Source organism: Somniosus microcephalus, chromosome 1 (genome assembly GCF_052327205.1).
Source record: "Somniosus microcephalus isolate GS21.2 chromosome 1, FLI_Smic_1.0, whole genome shotgun sequence".
NCBI lineage: Eukaryota > Metazoa > Chordata > Chondrichthyes > Squaliformes > Somniosidae > Somniosus > Somniosus microcephalus.
The window spans coordinates 142,372,983-142,389,541 of record NC_140987.1 but is presented as its reverse complement, the minus strand read 5'-3'; the positions used below and the strand labels follow the sequence as shown (position 1 = coordinate 142,389,541).

At 48.4% G+C, this 16,559-nt stretch overlaps 1 protein-coding gene across 1 annotated transcript in view; it reads left to right on the top strand.

Moving 5' to 3' along the window:
* The first annotated feature begins 5,329 nt into the window (after window positions 1-5,329).
* Window positions 5,330-16,559, top strand: part of cyp1d1 (cytochrome P450, family 1, subfamily D, polypeptide 1) — a 145,808-nt gene continuing 134,578 nt past the window's right edge. Inside the window, exons 1-2 of the mRNA XM_085986303.1 lie at window positions 5,330-5,413; window positions 14,350-15,216. Coding sequence (XP_085842429.1) covers window positions 14,383-15,216 — 834 coding nt within the window. The 5' untranslated portion in view covers window positions 5,330-5,413; window positions 14,350-14,382. The remainder of the gene's footprint in view (window positions 5,414-14,349; window positions 15,217-16,559) is intronic.

Here is a 16,559-nt window from a genome sequence, read left to right as displayed (position 1 = left end):
TTCTGACCAATACACCATCCATTCTATACCTAAATTTCACATTCAGGTCTTACAACTGGCCTAGGACCTTATTTGCATATTTAAGGAGCCTAATGCTGTTTCTGATGGGCACCTTGAATGACTAAAAATCTGGATTTCATTGCAGTGTCTTATCCACATGTAGTTCTTCAATCTCTCCGAAGGTGGACAAACTTAATGCTAGAGACGTGAAGTTTGGTTCAAATCATAAGCTTCTTTATTCCACAGCAAAATGAAACGTACAAGCAACGGATATGATCAGAGTTGCTTCATTCAATCTGTACAACTTGTACTTGTGTAATTCTACAGAATAAAACACGTGCCATTATCCCCACTCGATTGGTGGTGAAACTCAACTTAAGCAGAATAATTTATTTGCACTTGTCCTACAAGCCTGGGCAGAATCTCTCTCCCTACAGTCCCCTGCCTTTTCAACTTTCCCAGAGTACTTCGCTGTCTGATTGGCTTTATGGTGTCCATGTTTTAATTTTTAAGAGCTTCTCTCACAGACCAACAGAGATCATAGGGGGAAAAATTGGGTATTGCCCATTTTGAGGCGCTAATATCGGCTGGGTGCAAAGTTTAGCGCCCGGCACTAATTATCGCCTCTGATTGCAAAATTCGCCCCTATCGCCCCTGGAGGTGATTTGAGTGCGAAATCAGGCACTACACTGTAAGATTCGCAAAATTAATATTGTCAGATGAGGGTCCTTTGGCAGAAGAGGCCTTTACTTTTAAAGACTGTTTTAAAAGAAGCCCAGAAAAGGGACACACAAAATGGCTGCCAGACCCCGTGACTAGCTTTTTGGACACTTTAAAATGGTTCCTGCAGTCCCCAGACAGCCTTTGTGGATTCAGCCCACAGTAAGTTCTGGAAGGCCATTTCGGAGAAAATGAAACCAGACTGCACCACATACATATGGATTGGATGCAGATCCAGTCAGATTGGCCTGTAGATAAAGGCCATCTAAATGTTTACCCAGACAAAGCGAAACAGTTTTATATTCATAAGGGGAGCATCAAAGACCCATTAAAGACATCAAGTAGACATTCAAAACAATACAAGGTCATTCCAGACCAGAGATGGCCATCACCGGCCATCCCGAAAGCAGTTTAAATATAATAACTACACCGTTGTGATAAAAGCCCGCCAAAAGTTAAACAAAGACTAACCTTGATCTAGGCGGGAGATAAGGCCTCGATTGAGAAGTATAATTGGGGATCCCGGGGAAAGACAGGGCTGCTGGTTGAAGAATTGAGCGCCCAGATAGTCGATGACATTGGGGATCCATCGAAGATCCATGAGGAAGCTGGTAGATGCTTCAGGAAAAACGAGCACGCTAAAACCTCGTAGCCAGAGAGAGAATCGGTAGCGGGAACGCCTCAGCCATTCTCGAGTCAAGAAGGTGGTTCGAGTTTTGCGTTCAGCCTCCGGGGTATTCGTCGGGAGATCATCGACCAAAAACCCCGGGGCCGCTGCAAAACGAGGAGAAAGTCGAGGAGAAGAAGAGAGGACAAAACGCCCTACCACATCGTGGGTTGGAGCACAGAGAAAAACGAGCTGTGAATGAGATGAGTGTCCGCTCGTCTTGCTGAAGCAGAGAAGCCATCAGCCTGAGCAGCCCGTTGCTCCTACAGCCCAACGACCACGTGGAGACAGGACGCCTGAAAGGATCAAAACGCAGACCTGTTTCAAAACTCTTGCAGTTCCTAACTGGATTGGTGAGCATGTTTCTGGCCCCTCACAATCTGATCTAGATAGGCTTAGGGGGTGGGCATTTAAGGGGTCATTTTAACAATGAGTTGTTGTCCCTCGATGTTCCGTGTGCTTCCCCATTTCATGATGACTTTTGTAAAGTATAATATGCCTGTATCTATCTCAATTAGTAATGTATTATGAATTTGTTTTTCCCTCCCATGTACCTTTTATTGACTTGCATTTGATTTGTTTTTCTCTATGCAATAACATTTCATTTCGTTTCTATTAAACCTGACCTATCGAGTATTCTCTACATTGTAGTTCCTGCATCAAAGTCCAGTGTCTAGAACCTAAGGGGCGAGTGGGTCGAACCACTCAAGGTTTTACTGTGCAAGAGAGAGAGGCCTCTAGAGAGAGAAACCTCTGTGATCTAAAACCCCTTACAACACACCTCTCATAAGGTGCAAACGTCAGGGAGTGAGGCGCTACTTCAGAACGCTACCGAAGCTCAGGCGATGTCAGTTACCATGGAAGCCAGACAGACTGGTACCGTCCAGTTCTTAAAAGGGAGGGGCCATCTTGCTGGCCAGCCTCTCCCTGCTCATTGCAGCCTTGAATCTCAGCCTGGAGAGACCTCTAAAGCAATTGTGTTGGAAGCACTAATGGATAGGCCCAGGGAAAGAGCTCGGCACTTAGGAACCACAAAAATGGTGCTGAGGGCCAAAACTGCTTAGGACAGCGTTAAATCTCTCCAGACGTCTCTGTCTTTCAACCTGTGTGTACCAAAAATGTTGCCAACAAGAAAAGGCAGGAAGCACCCGCCATTAAATAGCGCTCCCCCAGCCCCTTCCCGACTTGAAAACGTTCCCCTCTACCTGTTGTTTCTAGCGCCAGGCGCTAAGGCAGGGGGTGTGACTCAATATCCGGTCCGGGGTGCTATCGGGGCGTTGCATGCTCGACTGATGTCATGATCTGCGGGCGCAGGAGATCATGGTGGTAGTGATTAGCACCACTGCAAAATGACTGGTCAATTTCACGAGTGGTGCTAAAATCGCTGCACTCGGGCGCTAAGTTCTTAGCCCCCCGGAGGCACTCATGGGAGGCGCTAACAAGCCGAATTTTTCCCCCATAGAGTTTTTCAACAACTTCTGATTAGTATATTAATTACGTTTCATCTGACTTTGGATTCACAATCCATCATGAGAAGCTAACCCCTTTAAAGCAAGCTTCAATTCAAAACATATTTTAAAATAACTCATATCTTGAGCCGTTTCATGGAAAAATGGCCAACGAATCCTGAAACATGACAGTATCATATAGCCCATATATAGAGGTCAAAATGGTATGCTATGGCATAAGATTATTTCCAAAAAAGTATTTCAGACCATATCATACCCACATTTTATGATCATACTTAAGTTGAAGCTAATCATTTAAAAAAATAATGAGCAATGATCACTCTGGGTCTGATGTGCTGGTTATATGATAGATTCTGTGGGGTCCCAAGACCAGGTTATTTGTAACAGTTGCTGTTAGAAACCCTCTCCATCACTGGTGCACTTTGGCTGGAGTTTGCACTACCTACAGGATGCACTGCAGCAACTCACCAAGCTTCCTTTGACAGCAGTTCTAACCATGTGAGGAGAACAGCAGCAATGTCATAGGAACGTTATCACCTCCAAGTTCCCTTTGAAGTCAAATACCATCCTGACATGGACATATGTCATCATTCCTTCATCGTCGCTGGGAGCACCATCACCACAAGGACTGAGGCAGTTCAAGGAGGAAGTCCACCACCAGCTTCTCAGGGTAACTAGAGATGGGCAAAAATCAGCCTTACCAGTTCAGTCAAACCTTGAGGACAAATTTAAAAAACAATTATTCCATACAATTTATCTTCTCTCATTTCCCACTGTTTGCTGTCTCTCACTAATCTTTCTCGTTCCCCAATCTATCACCTTTTTGCCAGCATCTCTTTCTCTCTCATGCCACAATTCAATTCAATTCAATTCAATTCAATTTTATTTGTCATATATGCAGCAGACGTGTGTACTGCACAATGAAATGTTGATTTTTACGAGTCCTCCCAACATTGGAATAAATATGGCATAACAATGATAAAAATACTAATAGAAATACTAATAGAAAGACAGTAATAATAAATAAAACAACAGTAATAAATAATAATAAATTAATCGTTCATGAGTCTTATGGCCTGGGGGTAGAAGCTGTTTCGAAACCTGTTGGTACGAGACCGTATGCTTCGGTATCTCTTACCGGACGGGAGCAGGGCGAAGAGGTTGTGGCTGGGGTGACTCGCGTCTTTAATGATTCTCAGGGCCTTCCCCCGGCACCTCTCGGGGTAGATATCCTGCACAGCAGGTAGTTTAATTCCTATAGTGTGTTGTGCAGCTTTCACTACCATCTGTAGAGCCTTGCGGTCTGTGGCGGTGCAGTTGCCATACCAGGTAGTGATGCAGCCGGACAGGATACTCTCGATGGTGCACCGGTAGAAGTTGGTGAGAATCTGGGGGGCCATTCCAAATTTCTTCAGTCTCCTGAGGAAGAACAGGCATTGGCATGCCTTCTTGGTTACAACGTTGATGTGATGAGACCACGTTAAGTCCTCCGTAATGAATACACCCAGGAATTTGAAGCTGCAGTATTTCTATCAGTTCTTTTCAATCATTAAAATGATTGCAGACTATCAGAATGTGTTTTAACTTTAAAAGCTTACTTTTTTTTAGTCAGGACTGTGCACTAGCTGCTTTTATGCTATAACCAATGCCCATCCTTCCTATATGAAATCAGGCCTTCAAGGTGACAGCTGATTGATTGAAGTGCTTCTTGTAATTAGCAAGAGGACTGTTGCTCCAAATAATAATTGAAGAAAATTTGTGACTTGATGGTCCCCGATGGCTGGGGAGTCCAGAACCAGGGGTCACAGTCTAAAGATAAGGGGTAAGCCATTTAGGACAGAGATGAGGAGGAATTTCTTCACCCAGAGAGTGGTGAACCTGTGGAATTCTCTACCACAGAAGGCAGTTGAGGCCAATTCATTCTTAAATATATTCAAGAAGGAGTTAGATATATTTCTTAAGGCTAAAGGGATCAAGGGATATGGGGAGAAGGCAGGGACAGGGTACTGAGTTTGGATGATCAGCCATGATCTCATTGAATGGCGGAGCAGGCTCGAGGGGCCGAATGGCCTACTCCTGCTCCTATCTTCTATGTTTCTATGACTTGCAGTGGCAAGCTGGATTGAAGCATTGGCTTTACTGTCCCCTGTGTGATGGACACAGCTTGCTTCTTTTAACCATGCTAATATTTTTGGTGCTGGTCAATACCTCAGGCTTACTCAGATGTGCAGCTAACTAGCAACTGCACACCTCGCTCATTGGCAGTGGGAGGTGCCCATTGACAGTCTTGTTTTATGCCATGCCTGTTATTCTTGACTTTCCAATGGCTCAGCTTAGTTTATTTCTTCCACTTTATTGGATGTTTCCAAATTCGCACACCTTGCCAATCATCAGTCATTTGCACGTGGGCGGATTTTGAAATCCAATGCTTTAAGAGCTGTGTTGACGTCACTCACTCTGCAATACACCCGCTGTTGGGAGCGCGCCTGGCAGTCCGTGCACGAGCAGTGGAAGAGCTGAGGCCAGTGTCGAGAGCTGCTGCTGCAGAGCTCTCAGAGTAAGTGGCTGTTTCTGAGACTTTTTACATTTCTGTCGGGAAAACGATGATTGCATGGTTATTGACGCTTACATGTGGCATAGTACGGTTAATAATTATTTTTCCTTTTCATTTAGCTGACTATAAATTCAACTTTAGAGACCTCCTACCTGTTGCAAATTTGGGTCGAAGTATAATATAACAAAGTTTATTTCAAGTCCAATGAATTACACTATGTTTTATTTACAAAACAGCGTTTCTAATAGTTACTTTCAATATTGCAATATTCTAAATCGTAATGAAAGATTTTGGGTGGTTGAATTTTTTCGACTTTGAGGCTGTGAATTTGGATGAATACACGATGTATTTGGAATTAAATATCGAATATTAAAAATAAACGACTGTACTGACTATTTTATTTAAACAAGCTAGTGGTTGTCTACATCTTTAATGTAACCGAAATTTCCTAGTAGGGCTAGAATTTGCTTTTTGAAATTGAAACAATGTTTTTCTGCAGCAATACTTTCCAATTGTTATTAGCATACATTCTGTTAATAGATTTTACAGTAGCATTGATAAATTTATATTTATTTTTGAAAAAGGAAAATATCGAGGACCCAGATATTCATTCTATCTTTTACAATATAATTGTTTGTTAAAAGTTAGGGGGTGAATTTCCTCTCGACTTCTTGACTGCCTTACATTCAGTGCAGTTGTGGCGGTAGAGCAGGCGAACCTAGAAATGCAAAATGTAACAATGGTTTGGTTATGGCAGCTAATAATTTCTGATGTAGCCTGCCTCTTATTCTCAGTAGGAACCTAAGTCTTGAAACTTGATTAGTTTTGGGAGAAATTCCCCTAGAGGGCCATTTGGGTCGCTAAGTCAAAAATGATTGAAAAGTTAAACATTTGAGAAATTCCCATTTTTTGCTCCAGGAGGGAAATGTAGCGCTAAATCAAGCACTCTACTCGCCTCTTGGAGCGCAAGAGGCAGGGAAAGTCCCGATCCGGGGCGATGTGGCGCTGCCACGTTGCAGGGGCTCTTTCTCAATTAAAGGGAAGGGCTGCGAGCTATGCATTTTTTTTGGCATCTGCTGGAGCACTGGGGTGCAGGAGTGCCGTGTGATCAGCCTGCGTCCGGTGCTTTTTTTCATGTTGGCCGGCCACCACGTCTTTAAATGGTGCCCTGCGAGCGGGCGGCCTTACTGTTTGTGACCCCTGCAGCAGTCGGTAACATTGCCCGGCGCTGCTGCGGGGCACGAGGGGGTATTTTTCTCTCAAGGCGCTACCGGGGCACACTGCCCAGAGATGACATCATGATCTCCGAGCGCAGAAGATCGGGGTGATACCCGGTAGCGCCACTACTGACCTCCTGTGGAATTTTGCAGGAGGCGCATCCTCGGGGGTGGGGGGGGAGGGAACGAAAAGCCATTTGTGCCCCATCGGAGGTGCTAACAATTGGAATTTCGCCCCCGTAGAATTTTACATTTATGGAAATCCATTGCAAGTCTTCAGATATATGTGTCTAAAATTCACTAAATTGTGCAATTAAAGTTCTTGTACAGTTGTAGTTTGTTTTCAGAGCAGCCGTAAAAGACTTGAATTCACTTTTGCCACGGAATGGGCAGTGTTTAGACTAAAAATGGTTAAGTAGCATCAGGTGAAAATCATCACGCAAAATTCATCCTCACTCCTCATTAAAACTATTGCAGTCATGATTCTCGTCTAAAAACCCAAGCACACTGGCGTTACACTGAAAAGGTGGACTAATATCGGGGGCACTCTAAATGCAAGTAATGACTGCAACAAGCTTTTTTCACTACTTAAAGGGGAAGTTCATTGATGCTGCAGCACCTCCTTCTCAGCATTGTTGGGTTTGCAGCTGCCTCAACAACCATAAGAAGAAGGATAAGGAGAAGGAACACTTATTTGCAAATCCTGATGGCAGATCGCTGCCCCAGGGTGAGAGTGTGGTAAACCACTTTTATTGTTCACTATCGTTACACTATGGTTATCACTGTTATATCGTTACACTATGGTTATCACTGTTTACACTGTTGTATCACTACACGAGGTCGCCTCCTGTCATGCTGTTATACCTGGGCTGACCACTGCTGACTCCGCCCATAGCTCCACCTACCTGCCCAGGTATAAAGGTGGTCGACTGGCTGGTATTCCTCCTTGCTGGATCCGATCACCCATGAGGGTGGGCTCTGTTATTTAGCCAATAAAAACCTATAGTTACTTTCTTAACTCGTCGCTTTTCATTGGATGAATTGATAGGTATATCAATTTTATTGGCTAAATTTTAAAAATGTCTAACGACCCGTCAGACCAGCCAGACGCCCAGCTACAACAGCCACAATAGCCAGCCTGGCTGCGAGCCCTCCGACCGCCGTACCTGGATCTAAACCCACAGGCAGCAAACTCAGCCCTCGACTTCAAACACTGGCTGAGCTGTTTCGAATCCTACCTGGGAGAATCCGGCGTGCCTCAGAGATCCAAACTAAGTGTTCTGACCGCCCAAGTGAGCCCTAAAGTATTCACACTCATACAGGACCTTACTACATACGAGGCCGCCATCAACCTGCTGAAACAGCAGTACCGGAGCCCGGTAAATTCTATGTATGCCAGACACCTCCTAAGATCCCGCCCGCAACAGCCAGGAGAGTCTGTAGATGAATTTTTACGGGCGCTACAAACACTCGGCAGGGACTGTGACTTTAAAGCGGTAACGGCTGCAGAAAATACTGAAGAGAATATCCGCGATGCCTTCGTGAAAGGCCTTCGGTCCAACCACTCACGGCAAAGACTGCTCGAATCAAAGGACCTCGACCTGAACACAGCTGCAGCCCTCGCCCGCTCCCTGGAAGTGGCCCATCGGGACCTCGAGGTGTATTCCAGGTACTGTACTGCGCGACCCTGGGACTCCGGCCCGACCCCGGCCGCAATACCCCTCGCAATGCCGCCTCCGGGACCTACCTCCGCGTCGGCGTCCCAGAACCGATCGGGACCGCCACCCCCGGTACCGGCTGCAACATCGGTCCCCCACGATCGGGCCGCCGGCTGCTTCTTCTGTGGCCAGGCGAAACACCCGAGGACGCGCTGCCCTGCGAGAAACGCGACTTGCTCCCATTGCCAGAAGAAAGGCCACTTTGCTAAGGCCTGCAGGGGGAGAGCCACAGACGCCAGCAGTGCCTCATGCAAATTGTGGGGGCGGCCATCTTTCATCCAGGCCACAGATGCCAGTATCCCCTCGTGTGAGTCGTGGGGGCGGCCATCTTTGATCAAGGCAACCAACACCAGCAATGCCTCATGTGAGTTGTGGGGGCAGCCATCTTATTCAACCTCGTGGGCGCCACCATTTTGTCCACCACAGTCGACCGCCACCTTGTCGCCAGACCCGACCACCGCCTCACCCGCAGACTACAGCAGCTCGCTCAGCCATACACTAGCCTCCGTCACACTGGACCAAGCTCGCCCGCATCACCTGTCCAAGTCCATGATGGACATCAAAGTAAATGGCCACGCCACGACCTGCCTGTTCGACAGCGGAAGCACGGAGAGTTTCATACATCCAGACACGGTGAGCCACTACTCCCTCACTGTCCGGCCAATGCGCAACCGGATCTCGATGGCATCGAGGTCCCATTCTACAGACATCAGCGGCTACTGTATTGTGACCCTGTCGGTTAGGGGCACGGAGTATAAAAATTTTAAACTCCTCGTCCTGCCCCAGCTCTGCGCTGCCGTCCTACTAGGGCTGGACTTCCAATCCCACCTGCAAAGTGTCACTTTGGCATACGGTGGACCCCTCCCCCCACTCACAGTCGACAACCAGCAGCCTTTAAACCGCCCACCGCATACCACCTGCGGCCCATCCACCCTCAAGGTCCCGCCCCCCTCCCTGTTCGCTAACCTCACCCGCGACTGTAAACCCGTCGCCACCAAGAGCAGGCGGTACAGCGCCGGGGACAGAGCTTTTATCAGCTGTGAGGTGCAGTGTCTCCTGAAGGAGGGCATCATCGAGAGGAGCAACAGCCCCTGGCGTGCCCAGGTCGTAGTCGTTAAGACCGGCGATAAAAACCGCCTAGTCATCGACTACAGCCAAACCATAAACCGGTACACCCAGCTGGACGCATACCCCCTTCCCCGCATATCTGATATGGTCAATCAGATTGCGCAGTACCTGGTATTCTCCACCATCGACCTTAAGTCGGCCTATCACCAACTCCCTATCCGCCCTGAGGACCGCCAGTATACAGCCTTCGAGGTGAACGGCCGCCTCTACCACTTCCTTAGGGTTCCCTTCGGCGTCACCAACGGGGTTTCGGTCTTCCAAAGGGAGATGGACCGGATGGTTGACCAGAACGGGCTGCACGCCACGTTCCCCTATCTAGATAACGTCACCATCTGCGGCCGCGACCGGCAGGACCACGATGTTAATCTGGAAAGATTCCTCCGTACGGCCCAACGGCTGAACCTCACCTACAATAAGGAGAAATGTGTGTTTAACACCTCGCGCCTTGCCATCCTCGGCTGCGTAGTAGAGAACGGAGTCATCGGCCCCGACCCCGAAAGAATGCGCCCCCTCATGGAGCTTCCCCTCCCCCACTGTCCAAAGGCGCTGAAGAGAACCCTGGGGCTCTTCGCCTACTATGCCCAATGGGTGCCAAATTATGCGGACAAAGCCAGACCCCTCATGAAGTCCACCTCCTTCCCCCTGACGGCAGAAGCGTGCGCAGCCTTCTCCCTCATTAAGGGAGACATTGCTAAGGCCACAATGCACGCGGTGGATGAGTCTATTCCTTTCCAAGTGGAGAGCGATGCATCCGACTTTGCCCTAGCCGCAACCCTCAACGAGGAGGGGAGACCGGTGGCCTTCTTCTCAAGGACCCTCCAGGGCCCTGAGATCCGACACTCTTCAGTCAAGAAGGAGGCCCAGGCGATCGTGGAGGCTGTACGACGCTGGAGGCATTACCTGGCAGGCAAACGATTTACCCTCCTCACCGACCAGCGTTCGGTCGCTTTTATGTTTAATAACAAACTGAGGGGCAAAATCAAGAACGACAAGATCTTGAGGTGGAGAATCGAGCTCTCCACCTATGATTATGATATCTTGTACCGGCCTGGTAAACTGAACGAACCCCCAGATGCTCTATCACGAAGTACATGCGCCAACGTGCAAACTGATAGACTGCAGACCCTCCACAATGACCTCTGCCACCCCGGGGTCACCAGACTTTACCACTTCATTAAGGCCCGCAACCTGCCCTACTCCATCGAGGAGGTCAGGACCATGACCAGGAACTGCCAAACCTGTGCCGAATGCAAACCGCATTTCTTTAGGCCGGACAGAGCAAGCCTGATCAAGGCCACCCGCCCCTTCGAGCGCTTGAGCATCGATTTTAAGGGGCCCCTCCCGTCCTCTGACCGCAATGTGTACTTCCTCAACATTATTGATGAGTACTCCCGTTTCCCCTTTGCCTTCCCCTGCCCAGACATGACCAGCACCACGGTCATCAAATGCCTGAACGACCTCTTCGCCTTGTTCGGGTTCCCGAACTATATACATAGCGACCGGGGCTCCTCCTTCATGAGCAAGGAACTTCGCCAGTTCCTATTAGCGAGAGGTATCGCTGCAAGCAGGACCACCAGCTACAACCCCCGGGGGAACGGCCAGGTGGAAAGAGAAAACGCGACTGTCTGGAAGGCCGTTCTCTTAGCCCTAAAGTCTAAGGGCCTCCCAACCTCTCGCTGGCAGGAAGTCCTCCCGGCAGCGCTGCATTCCATCCGGTCACTGCTTTGCACTGCCATTAACGCCACCCCCCATGAACGAATGTTTGTTTTCCCCAGGAAGTCGACTACGGGAACCACGCTGCCAACTTGGCTGACTTCTCCGGGGCCCATCTTGCTGCGAAAGCACGTGAGGGCCCATAAAACGGACCCCCTGGCTGAGAGGGTGGACCTCCTGCACGCCAACCCCCAGTACGCCTATGTGGCATACCCAGACGGGCGGGAGGACACAGTCTCCTTACGAGACCTTGCACCCCTGAGACACCACCGTTACCCCCCACCACCCCCCCAAATCCAGCCCAGGTAGACGGCATGCCGGAACCCCACGAGCCTTCATCGACCACGCAGACACCAGCATTAACACTGGATACTGCAACACCGCCGCCGCTGCTGCGCCGATCAGAAAGACTTACGAGGCCTCCGGACAGACTGACATACCCGAACTGGTAGTACACTTCACCCCGCCGGACTCAAATCTAAACAAGGGGTGAATGTGGTAAACCACTTTTATCGTTCACTATCGTTACACTATGGTTATCACTGTTATATCGTTACAACAGTGTAAACAGTGATAACCATAGTGTATCACTACACGAGGTCGCCTCCTGTCGCGCTGTTATACCTGGGCTAACCACTGCTGACTCCGCCCATGGCTCCACCTACCTGCCCAGGTATAAAGGTGGTCGACTGGCTGGTATCCCTCCTTGCTGGATCCGATCACCCACGAGGGTGGGCTCTGTTATTTAGCCAATAAAAACCTATAGTTACTTTCTTAACTCGTCGCTTTTCATTGGATGAATTGATAGGTATATCAGAGAGCTCGGAGGTTTTCCGAGGAAGCTTTGGAGGCATTGGTTGTAGCGATGGAGAGAAGGTGGACAGTCCTGTACCTGCCAACTGGCAGGAGGCCCTCGCCACAAGTCTGCCAGACTATGTGGAGGGAGATGGTACACCACATCATGGGCAGCACTGTGGTCCCCAGGACCCACATCCAGTGCAGGAAGAAATTTAATGACCTCACACGGGTGGTCAGGGTGAGTGAAGGCTTCAACAAAGGCTACATACCACAAGCTTCACACACTGCTGAATGCACCATACCCCCAGCACTCGCCCACCAACAATCTCTACCTAGCAACACTCACACCCACATCTCACACCTTGCACACAATAACAGCTATTCAACTATGGCAGGCATAAGGGTTATTAGTTATTAGAATTCATATCATATGTGTGATATGTTGATAGATACATTTATTGGGTGTGTTTGGAATATTTTATGGTCTCTCTCTTCACCATTTTGCTGGAGGATGCTGTGATACACCATGAGACAGGGATCGTATGATGGGGATGTGCTGAGCTACGGGGATCTGGGGTTTCATTCATGTGAATAAGAGTCTGGTGAGCCGGTCATGGACAGCCTTTCCAGAAGGCCGATTGTCTTGCTGCCTCTGCCCGCCCTCCCTGTTCCTCTTCCTCCTCATCCTCATCCTTCTCTGCCTCATCATCCTCCTGAGGTAATCCCGCAACCCCCATGACTGTGAGGAAGTGATGTGAGCAGAAGCCTTTAACAAATAATGGGTGACTTCTGCACTTGAATCAGCATTCCCTGTCACCAGAAAAACTTGAAATAAGTAAAGAGAGCTGTTTCACTTGCAGGAAGTAGCAAAGTGGCACTGAAACTGCAAAATCCTGTCAGATACAGCTGATTGGGGATGGTGCCTTTAAATAATGCTGCTGCAGCCTGCTTCCTGCTGGTAGACGCCAGCTCTGCCTGTCATTGTTCTGCACTGTCGTTAAGGTAAGTGGCTAAATCCAATGTTGGAGATCGGATGTCCAGTGAGCGTTGCACACTCACTGATGTCATGATCTCCATGATGGTGAGGTCCCTGGTGATCGAGTTTATCGGCAGCGTTACCGGCAACACCGATATGGCATGCGGTGTTGGAACTGGCATCAGCTGTTGTTACAGCTGTCAATGGCGTATTGCGCCCTTATTCCCCCATAAATTTACTTGGGCTGCAGAAACAAAATTAGCTGTGCTGCCTGGAGGCATATATGGGGGAGGAGTTTGCCCAGTTCACTTGTAGAGAGTGACCATCAAAGAAGGAAAGAACAAGAGAAACTCCAGACTACACGCCCTACTCAGAGGGGAAAAAGGATAAATTACTGCTTAAATACTGAGATACATTAAAACTCGCTTGTGCTTAGAATAAAGTACTTTTGTTAACCAAGTTTTTTGGTGAAAAATTCGGTTGCTTTGCACCCGGGCTCAGTGCCGCTAACGCTTCCCATGAAATTCAACGGGAGGTTAGCGGCGCGGTAGTGCCCCATGGCGCTGAGCCTCTGGTGATTACATCATCGCTGTGCACAGCGCCCTGCTCGCGCCCTGGCTGCAAACTTCAGTCGCGCCCCTTGACCTACCGCCGGACGCTAGGTCCAACAGGGTCAGGGTGCCGTGTTTGCAGCCATGGTGGCGCAAATTAAAGGGCCGGTGTCGGGCAGCCATATTTTTTTGGGCCGCCTGCCAGTACCTGCCCCCTCTCGCCTCCTCCTACGGGGTGCCGGCTGCAATCGGTCAGACCAGTGCTCCTCTTGAGTGCTGGGCTCTTTTGCCGGCACCCCGCTCCCTGGTGGTCCAGCAGGGACCCAGTGCACACTGCGCTACTCCCCTCCTCTTTAATCAGGGAAGGGAGGCCTGTAGTGACGTGGCACTACGTGCCAGTGCACGTGGCACTGCTACACATAGCACCGCAATATTCAATAGGAGCACCCCAAGCTGCTTGGGGCGCTACCATTCAATTTTGGGCGCAGGGACTGCTAACTTAGTGCCCCAAAGGGGGCGTGACTCAATTTTTCTCCCTTTGTCTCCTCTGTAATTCTTACATCAGTTCAGTGGAGACTGGTGAGATCAAGGAAGGTGAGAACACACTTCCTTTAGTGCCCACTTCTGTAGCTTTGGGCCAATGATTATTACAGTTGCAGCATTTTTGGCATGTTTTCTTGGGTTGTGGCATGTTTGTTGGCTAAAGATGCAAGAGATTTTTTGGGGAGCTTTGAGCTGGTAGATCAGCTCACAATGGTTCTCTGTTTCTCCATGGCTCTTTGAAAATGGATTTTGTGCTGATCTGAATTTTTATAACTTATCCATTTTTATCTTTCAGGTTTGAAGAATTGGACAGATTTTTTCAGTGAAAATGGCAGGAAGGAGATTTTTTCAGGAAGAGCTTATGCTTTCACCCTCTGAAGTTACGGTTGGTCTTGTTACTTTTGCAATTGTTCTTCTCATCATCATCATCAAAGGTAGAAGAAAAAATGTAAATGATGTCAGCTTCCCTCCAGGCCCCAAGTCATGGCCAATTATTGGAAATCTGTTGCAGTTGGGAGAATACCCTCACTTAACACTTACTGAAATGCGTGAAAAGTATGGAGATGTCTTTTGTATAAAGCTAGGAATGAAACCAGTGGTAGTGGTGAGTGGTATGGAAACAATTAAACAAGCATTGATCAAACAAGGAGAGGTGTTTGCTGGAAGACCAGACCTCTACAGTTTTTCAGTTATAGCCCAAGGGCCAAGTCTGACATTCACTGAGAAATATGGGGAAGGTTGGAAGTTACACAAAAAGATCGCTAAGAGTGCCCTGAGGACTTTTTCACTGACAGAAGCTCAGAACTCAACATACTCGTGCCTCCTTGAAGAACATGTATGTGCTGAGGTTACAGAGTTAATCAAAGTATTGTTGAATCTTGCAGAACAGGAGGTTGGATTTGATCCAGCTGGGCCTATCACCAGTGCTGTGGCAAATGTCATCTGTGCTCTTTGTTTTGGCAAGAGGCACGATCATAATGACAAAGAATTTCTCAGTATTGTCCAAGCTAATCATGAGGTGATGAGAGCATTTGCTTCTGGAAATATTGCAGACTTTCTCCCATTTTGCCGTTACCTACCAAATCCAGGTCTTAAGTTCGTTGACCGGTTGAACAAATTTATGGTTAAATCAATAGAGGAACATTACACAACATTTGACCAGGTAAACTAAACTCATTACCAAAGAACCAGGGTTTATATACCTAAGATTAGAAGTTTGTTGACACTGGTTTGGGATGTTTCCAATTCCTGCAGTAGACACTGTAGTGTCTGGGTTATGTACACTTTCCAGACACTACTGAGAAGAAAAGGGGATGGATAATTATTACGCCATCCCGATTTTTGGGGCTTTTCAAATGGGTGGATCTGGTTCTGTGCCAGCAATAGGCACAGATTCAGCATTGTCAGGTAAATGTTGAGGGAGGGGTATTCCTGGCCCTCCTGTCTCATTTTCCTCATTCTTTGCCTAAGGAACACCCATTTACAGTGGTGCTCCAGGAAGCTGGTGCTGGGTTTTGTAACAGGATCCTCCTCAGACCAAAGGGTCCAAGGAGGCCCAGCAGCAAAGCACAGAGGACTGCAAAGAAAGTCTTTACACTGAGCCACTGGATACTTGGACCTCAGGCAATTGACTGTTCTCCAACAGCAGCCAGAAGGCCCTGAGGTTGGCAAGACAGGCCTACAGTTGAAATCCTGAGGGCTGAAAATCCACACTGTTCTGGCAAACCTCCACAGTAACTTCAGTTCAAGTCCATCTGAATGGCCAGAAACTAGGAAGGGATTTAGTTATGGTCCTGACCTTGCGCCCAAGTTTCCTAAATGGCTTTGTTGGGGCAGAGCTTCCACGTGCCTCTTACCAGGCAAACGATGTACAGGAGTAGGCCTTGATGTAGGGGACTCCAAATGTCGTAGTTCCGGCGCCCCAAGCCTAGTTAGAGACTCGACGCATAGTCGGCATTGGTACGGCTGGTGACTAGCTGGTGGTAGTGGCCCAAGCCAGATTTGTGGTCTGGACCCTCGACGCTAAATACATATTTTTAAATTATTTCTAGACAGCTGGGGGCTGCAGGGGCATCAAAAAGTTTCTCCTGAAGGGAACTTAACAACCTCTTTCCCTAGGACCCAGCTACTTACATTGGACTTTCACTGGATCTTCAGTGGAGTGGACACCACAGGTGCAGCCACAGGTGCTGCCAATGCCATGCAGATCATGGGAACTACCCCCTGATCCTGCAAACTTTGGGATTAGTGGCAAAGGTCACAATTGGCAGATCTTGGCTCTTCTACCAAGATGCATTTCCTTGTGGCCTTTTAGAGCCCTGACTCCGATTCCCAGTGCAACACCCTGCCAAGAGTGTGATGCGCTGGACGTGTGAGCAAGCCATGCTTGTGCCCTGGGGCACCAAATTCATAAAATCATATAATTCAGGGATGTGGCGAGCTGAACCGGAGGAGCACCGTCCTGAAGGGGTGGGGATAGGCGTATCAGGGCTGATATCTTTAAAT